The sequence below is a fragment of the Sardina pilchardus genome, chromosome 6 (assembly GCF_963854185.1).
Source record: "Sardina pilchardus chromosome 6, fSarPil1.1, whole genome shotgun sequence".
In the NCBI taxonomy this organism is placed as follows: Eukaryota; Metazoa; Chordata; class Actinopteri; order Clupeiformes; family Clupeidae; genus Sardina; species Sardina pilchardus.
In genome coordinates, this window is record NC_084999.1 from 9,743,245 (window position 1) to 9,752,135 (window position 8,891).

The 8,891-nt window shown below is 44.4% G+C and overlaps 1 protein-coding gene across 1 annotated transcript; it reads left to right on the forward strand.

The window, feature by feature from the left end:
* The first annotated feature begins 4,885 nt into the window (after nt 1-4,885).
* Nucleotides 4,886-7,359, forward strand: LOC134082035 (transmembrane protein 74). The gene is made up of 2 exons (XM_062537664.1): nt 4,886-4,991; nt 5,748-7,359. The coding sequence occupies exon 2, from the start codon at nt 5,814-5,816 to the stop codon at nt 6,675-6,677; it is 864 nt and encodes a 287-aa protein (XP_062393648.1). The 5' UTR covers nt 4,886-4,991; nt 5,748-5,813; the 3' UTR covers nt 6,678-7,359.
* Nucleotides 7,360-8,891: the final 1,532 nt, after the last annotated feature.

Genomic DNA, 8,891 nt, shown 5'->3' on the forward strand with positions numbered 1-8,891 from the left:
CACCATGCAGAAGAACTACTGTATAAAGTGATGCATAGAGGCATATGTGAAAATGAGTTATAAAAGAAGACTTGTTCAGAGCAACCATTAAGGGCATATTACACTCATTTGTCTTTCACACTGTGAACAGTTTGGTGAAAACTTTTTGATGACGGATCATAAATCAATTGTCTTCACATTGGAATATGGAAAGAACACATTGGAATATGGAACAAGCACCTTGGAACTGCCGTAATTCCTTCGTGTATTGTAATAATGCCATAAATCTATAAGCAATTTGTAATGAAGGTCATGAACAAAATTCTCTACAACCTGCGTCACACTGCTCTGAAAGACTCTTTGTTTGACTTTTGTTTGTGTTTGTGTGTGTGTGTGTGTCTGTGTGTGTGTGTGTGTGTGTGTGTGTGTGTGTGTGTGTGTGTGTGTGTGTGTGTGTGTGTGTGTGTGTGTGTGTGTGTGTGTGTGTGTGTGTGTGTGTGTGTGTATGTCTGTGTGTGTGTGTGTTTGGGCACATGTTGGCTTTTTGTTTACTTAATTAAAAATATTGTGACCTGAACTTCATCATGGGAACTCACCCAACCTTTTGAATATACAGTAAAATCCCATTCTGTCCCCGTGAAAAATCGCTGAACTTTTTCCATCACAAACCTAATTCCATGTCCACTCCCCTGCTCTCTCCTTCTCTCTCTCTCTCTCTCTCTCTCTCTCTTTCTCTCTTTGAAAGCAGGCATATCTGGATTGCCTTTCCCGCTGAGGCAGGCTGCTGAAGTGCAATCTCAATGGTCGGGTCAAAGTTTACTCTTGGTGATGGATCATCATTCAACGGGTGCTGATATGTGGTTGAATATTCCAGTATGGAAATTTCATCAAGCCAAGAAATGATGAATATATGAATAAGTCAACAAGGAAAGTATTCATAAAAGCATGACAGTGATCTCATGGTTTGTTATGTTAATTTAATGAATTATTCATCCATGCCCTCCCTTTTTAGCATGAATTGTTCATTTTTGTAATTGAAATTTGGAAAGAACTTTTTCGAAATTCAAAACACAAAGCTCTACTTTTGTGCTTTTTTGCTATCGAGGATTGGCTGCCAGCAAACTACTCAGGACTTGGCAGTCCCCATTTCAAAATACAAAATGAAATGGTTGGCGTGGAGTCAAGGCCCTTTCATTATCCTAATGACTAAAGCCCAGTACGACATCTGACCCTGCATGTTTTTGGTACCAAAGTATTTCGTCTTCTCGGCGATTCACTTAAAGTTCCTAAACACCAATTCATTTGTATTACTTTACTTTAAGCAGGCCAATAAACACACCACACACACACACACACACACACACACACCACACACCACACACGTGCATGCACAAATACATGCGCTCACGTAACCATAACACACACACACACATGCATGCACACACGCACGCACACACATACACACACACACATGCACACATACGTGCACACACACATACGTGTACACACACACACACACACACACACACACACACACACACACACACACACACACACACACTCTGCAGGCATCATCAGTGAAATGAGCCTACATCTGTGTTCTGTGCCAGCACACAACATGCAGTTCAGCATATGGTTTCATGAACAGCGCCGACAACGGGTCACAGGTAACCATCTGGCTTTCTGTGGAGTGTTGTGTCTGTCCAGCCCAAAACATGAAGCCAGTTCTCCAGACAGCAAGGAAAACAACATGCTTCAGATAAACAGAAGAATCTGCTTTTAAACTCTAGAAACACATGCATGAAATTGAATTATGTTCATCGTACGTTCCCCCTCACACACACTCCACCCATCCTATTCAGGGTTAATCCATCTTGTGGCATGAAACAGCAGGTTCGCTTGAGTAATCTTTCGACAAGCGATTCCCAATAATGCATGGTCATGCGAAAGAGCATACAAATTAATCCGTAAGGCATGCACAACGTGCTTTTACGCTCATATGTAGCCGCTAGGCAGCCAGATGGGGTATGCTGATCCTTCTCAAACTTATTTTAATTCATAGACATCAACATTTTATGGAGTCAACGGGTGATTGATGAATTATGAATAAAGAGTGAGTGAGGAACTCATATGAGTGAAGAGAATAATTAATTGGTCACAGTATGACTTTAATTAAATTTGTAGGTTGAATTTATTACATATAAAATATGTCTGACATGAAGGCGTAAGCGATGGTGAGTAGATAAAAAATGGGGATGGAATTGAAAGTGAATATGAAAAAAGGAAAGAAACGGCTTTCAGTGTATCCTGAAAGTGTACATATATTTTTTTTCAAAGTCTGTCTCTCTTTACATGCTTTCAGGAAGAACATACCACTGTTACTTTCAATGAAGAAGTATCATATAAAAATGGTTGCTTCTACTTAAAAAAAAAAAAAAAAATGATTTAGACATCCACAGGACTGACGAGATTTAGAAGGACTCTCAGTCTTCCAGAGCAAAGAGGGATGGTGTGATTAGGACAGACCGTTTCAATCAGCCTTGAAGGAGAGGGCTTAAATATTTAATGAACCTATCTGTTGTCACCCAAGCCCTCTCTCCATCTTTCACACTCTCTCTTCTCCTCCGTCTTCATTGGCCCTCTTTAATATTCTGCTCATTGCTCTGACATAGATATATCGCTCTATTTTCTATTTAATTTCCCAAACCTGATTCCCGGTGCCCGCTAGATAAGAAGTAGTGATGATGGTGGTGGTGGTGGTGGGGGTGGGGGTGGAGGTATAGTGGAGGGGTTTTTGCCTGTTTCCCAAATACACCTCCTGGCCCAGGCATGCCTTATTCAAGCGCCAGCTTATGAATAATCCAGAGCGGGCAGAGCTGAGAGAGTGGCTGAGCTGATCACTGCTGCTGACTGCCAGGACCTCATAAGGCATCTTTAGACTCGTCATCCACCCACTACTCCTTCACCTCCTTCATGGGCACAGGCAAACATAAACACACACACACACACACACACACATATACAGTACATGCACACACACATATACTGTATATACACACACACACACACATGCATATGCGCACACACACACACACACACACACACACACACACACACACAAACATCACAAACAAACACCACACACAGACACACACACACACACACACACACACACACACACACACACACACACACACATCTACATGCACAAAGAGTATGCTTGTGTATTGATCTTCTTGCACCAGTGGGATTGTGTGCATATGTATGTGTGTATCTGTGCCAGCATCTTGATGCACACACACACATCTCTTACACAACGCACACACACATGCACATACCCAAACCCTTCCAACACTCGTGTACAGACACACCCACCCACACACACACACACACACACACACACACACACACACACACACACACACACACACACACACACACACACACACACACAGGCACGTGCTGTTGGACACCCATTCACATGCATCAAACAGCACAGGTATCTACATCATCACCCATGCATACTTGAACATGCATCTCCACACACACACACACACACACACACACACTGCAAAAACAGACCTACATCAAACAGCTTGATAAATGAGATTTTAATTCCGAGAAGCAAATACACTTGAGCTTTGAACAGAGAACAGGAATCCACGCTGGGACCTCCAGCTCCAGCAGCACACGTTGCCGTGCATTACTCATCCGACATTCTCGTCCTCCACACATCTAACAGAATAAACAATGAATCACGTAGCCACTCAGTCCCTTGGTGAACTCCTGAAATGGCATCTGATTTATTATCATCAGTTTTGTCCAGTCCAATGTCACACGGAGGAGTATCAGTCTCTATGGAGTCTTCACATTTCTGATTTAAGGGGACGTCGTCCTCCACACACACACACACACACACACACACACACACACACATAGAGAGAGCTCGAATTGGGAGCACAGTGTGAATATTAGATCTTTCTCCAACCACTCTGCAGTGGCTACAGTGAGTATGTCCTTGGAGAAGAGCACAGGACTGTGCCAGCGGATGAGTGACTGAGTTAAAAATCCCAGACTACCCCCCCCCCCCCCCCCCCCCCATCATATATCACATTTATATGCTGATACGTAGATGGGGGCCGGTCCCTTGTGCTGGCTCTTCTCTCTCTCTCCAGCCACATAGTGCAGTGTCATGATGTATAGGGAATCATTCATGACAAGGCGTTTTCTCCCCAACGCCCAAGCACGCGCACGCACGGCGGGACCCAACCCCCCTGATATTAATCTCCGCCAGACTCCACTCTCCCGCAGGCTCATCTGTTAAATAGGAATTTCTTGGGACACGGGCCAAAAGCTGTCCACTCCGGGCCCCCTGCTTTAGCGTGGCTCCAGAGGCCTTCTCACCGCACTAACGCTGGGTTTGTTTTTTGAGGTGATTTGTGTGGTGGTCGGTGGATTTTTTTAGAAGCCATTTAAATCACAATGACGGCAGCTGATAGCAGGATATGGGAGCAGAGCCTGTAATTCCCAAGTAAGAATGGAGAGAACGCAAGATCTCTAGATTAAAAATGGATTATGTGGGCAGTTGATGGACCTACCCATAATCTGTAGTGCTATCAGGGTCACTACGAGGACAGATGGCGCACGCTGGGCGTGTTTTTCTAAATCGCACTTCACAAAATTAGCTGTGAATGTGAAAGTAAATAAAAAATGAATAAAAACACACACGCAAACACAGATACAGCTGTTCCTCAAACACCGCGAGTCTGTCAGAGGCATTGCATTGTGGACTTCATTACCCAGAGTCCTATCAGCTATTTTAAGTTCCCTCTCCCATGACTATTTACACAACCGGCTGATGTGATCTAAAGCTGGTGGAGAGTACCGGCGGCACAGTTCAGCACCACAGCGAGGCAGCCAAGCCGTGCGTGGGAGGGACTACAGCGGCAAGCTCTCCTTTCAATTACGCGACAGAGACCAGCCCGGGATGCTAACATGCACGTCTGCAAAAGGTATTTGTTAAAAGTCCAAGATTGTTCTTGTAGAATTTCTTTCTAGGGTGGTTGCTGTTAGAATCGGACTATTTCTGATTAAAGTAGAGCGATGTCTTTGCTATTCGTGTTTTGTATCGCATGGGCTGGAGTATTCCACCCGACTTAAACTGTGACAATGAAATCTGACGGAGAGACGCGTGCACATCAAAAGTCTGCTAGCTAAAAGCTACATTGACTATTTATGACAATTGTGTCCTGTGTGCGTGTTTTGTTACTTAGTTTCCCATTGCTAACGAGGAACCAGCTTGTCGAGCTGAAGAATGATGCTATTTTAGCTCAATGTTTTCTCAAAATATTGACTTCAGACTGCGTGTGATGCTTGGTAGACGCATTATTATAGAGCTGCAGCCTAGTTTTGACCACGATTTAGACATTGCGTTTTAAACCGAATTAAAGATAATCTGAGGGTTTATGCGGATTGCTTCCCTAATTGGATACTGGTTCAGCGGGCTAATCAGTCACTTTAATCGCCTTTCAAAGAGGGGCAAAAGATTTTTCGTGCACAATAATTAACTTCAGCAGTGGCGTTTCAGATTACTGTCTAAATAGGTTACCCCGTAGACGCCATAACAGTAAAGCAAACCAGAAATGTGGGTTAAACATTTCAGCCCAAGCAATCATAATGTTCATTCCCCTGAACGTCACGTGTGACAGTGCTTTAAATTGTCAATTTAATGGTGTGTGACATGCTATGTTTCATTGGTTTCTTTTTAGGTGTGCTGTGGATATGATCGCGCGAAGAAAAACAACAATTACTCGAAACTAAGCGGTGAAAATCTAATGGCCTCTTTGGAGTTACTTTATATAGATAAAGCAGGAGGAAAATCCGATACGCCACTCGTCCTTGAATGGGCATCAAATCCGCTGGACGTTCACAAATCGAAAAGCCCAGCCGTCGAGGCGCTTCCCAGGGAGACTGAGCGCTGTTTGGCTGTGAGAGTATCTGACTGCGAAGGACAATGTAATTCAGCACCAAGGACGGTTCCCTTGAAAGGACTCCCTGGCAAACACGGCCACAAAGGAGCCGAAAAGGTCAGGGTCTGCTGCGACGAGGAATTGGAAACTTCTTTCACGTACGTGGACGAAAATGTCAACTTGCGACTGGCAACTCCGGATGCAAGCGGGAAAATTCCACCCGGAGCCGTTTGCCACAGCTCGTCGTGCGAACTCCGCCCCGATGGCTTTCAGGAGTTCTCACTAATGTCCGAAAATGACCTCACGTCGGAAAGTGCAGGGAAATCGGTTGACTATGGATTTATTAGCGCAGTCACTTTTCTTGTGACTGGAATCTCGCTGGTTATCATATCTTATTCTGTACCCCGTGACGTTAGCGTGGACCCTGACAGCGTCTCGGCCAGGGAGATGGAAAGGCTGGAGAACGAGAGTGCTCGGGTAGGCGCTCACCTGGATCGGTGCGTGATTGCCGGCCTCTGTCTCCTCACCTTGGGCGGTGTCGTGCTCTCCACTCTTCTCATGATATCCATGTGGAAGGGCGAGATGTACCGGAGGAAAGCCTTCGCCTATTCCAAGCACTCAACCAAACTATATGGTTCCATTAACTTTAACACAAGGGCTAGCCCTAGCTGCGTATCTTCCCATTGCTCCATGGAGGAAGTCAATGACGCAAACGATAACCGTGTATGACTTATGTCTGTATTGCAAACCCATGCACTCCACACATGTCCAAATATTAACGAAATGAACACACACACACACATGCCCGCAGCATACTAACATATCGTGGATGGAACTAATAATCCGTGCTGTATTACGCCACAGTGTCAGTGATTAGTCTAATTGACTTGTAGTGTAGCACTATAACATGTTCTGAAACATTAATTACATGAATGGTCACAGAGACAAGCATTAGCAGTATGCTCAGCAGTGTTGCAGTGTAACAAGACAGCATGTGTTTTGAAATCTGAATTGTTCATCATTTGAAATGGATTTTACCCTTCCAGTAAAAACAACCAGAGCACATGTCAGAATACTTGAAAGCCTCTAGCTGTGGGGAGAGAGACAATGTATTGGAGATGCAATATCATGACGCTTTCATTTTATCATTCATTTTTAATGTTGGGAAAGCAACTTGCAGCATGCAGGATTTTTGAAAAGAAATGTGTCAATCTTCTGTGAGCTCAGAATTGTGAGGTGGGAAAAGGCTGACTGTAGGCCTATACACTTACAGCTGTTTGTTTGTTGTCAAGACCAACTTATATTTCGACCCGGAGGTTCACAAAGTGGAAATAAATCAAAGGTGTCCGATACACCAGGATATGCCCATGTCCATTCTCCAAACTGGCTGGTTTCTCAATTTAAAATAGTGATGTTGCTTCATTTTATTTAGTGATGTTGCTAATCAATGTATTGACAAAGTGAACTGGATTTACAGTGCAACCCGCTGGCTTAGACATAAGCAACATTTGAAAAAGAGCTCTTCTTAAATGATGTTTACTTTTCAGCTCACTCTGGCTTCCTCTCCTATTTCTACCCCTGTGCTGATTTGTTCTAGATCTTTCTCTCCTTCTTTGGTCCCTTCTTGCATCTTGGGCATAATATCTTGCATCTATTTCAGTGCACTAGTATTATCCATAACCATGGATAAGGCTGACTCAGCACAAAGTAAATTACACTGAATAAGACACCACCGGGACATTCTTCACTGACACTCTCTCACTCTCTCCCAAAGAATTCACACCAATTAGCTTAACACACAAAGCAGATCGTGGTAAAGTGCATGCAAAAGAAAGATAACATTCACATCAAAATAGCAGCTGTAGCTGTTGCAACGGATATGACATGTATCGGTGAAACAGTTGTGGTGAAATTGCTCTTATGGCAGTTTTGCGAATCGATACGCATGCAGAGCAAATACGCTGGCATTAGGGTTTATCGCTTGTATCCCTGACAGGGGCCTCTTAGTGTACTCTGTGGCCCTGGATAATGGCCGCCATTCACTCTGTTGTCTTCAGTTTAATCCACGTGAGAAGCAGACTGGAACGGACACACTCAGAAGCCAGTTCATCCCGGAGCCGAGAGCGAGACTGAGAGAGTGAGGAGTTGTGGTGGGGAGAGAGAGGTGGGGTGGAGGGGTGAATGTGATATGTCTGTCATCAAACCCATTCATCTTTCTGATGTGGCAGTTATGTCTGTCAAGTTTAGCCGTAGCCAACCACCGTGGCGGGTTGCAGTGGGCAAACATTCAGATGACAGCTTGTCCCGGTGATGTTTTGCACAGAGTTTTTTTTTTTTTTTTGGCACGCTCAGACACGGAGAAGACAGCCCCGAGCACCGTCAAATCCTCAATCTAACCCCTCAGCGACTCATTCTGAACTGGAGTTGACATAAACTAAAGTCATACAAGCTGTAATCTCCACTCCCTGGCATGACGTCTTGCACCATCCCTTGTGTTTGTCTGCAAAGAGCGAGGGGGAGAATATGTGCAGGTAACAGGCTGTGATAGTGATGATTAGTATTCTTAAGAGGAGATACTGATAGTATGACTATTGACTGGGCCTTTGGCTGGCGCCCTCTTGGAATGTGTACAGAAGGTTAGCCAGGCTGCTGCTGGAGATAGGCAGCCAAAGCACAGAGTGTTGTCTTCCTGCTTTACCGTTGACCATTTTCAGAAGATTCACAGGGTGGGAAAAGTTTCTAAGGTCCTATGTGAAATACCGGATTTCTGCTCGATACTCCTCAATTTCTCCTCCGATTGTAGATAGCTGTAGTGATCCTGCTGAGGTTATGGATCAGGTGACCCTGGAGGCAGCTATTGACTTAGCTGGCTGGTAACTGTAATCACAATTGACACTGGTGCATTTAAATGGCTATATTTTCACAGCTCTGTACATCGCATGT

What these genes read in the sequence shown, in the direction of transcription:
- LOC134082035 (XM_062537664.1), top strand. Translation starts at nt 5,814, where the DNA reads ATGGCCTCTTTGGAGTTACTTTATATAGATAAAGCAGGAGGAAAATCC.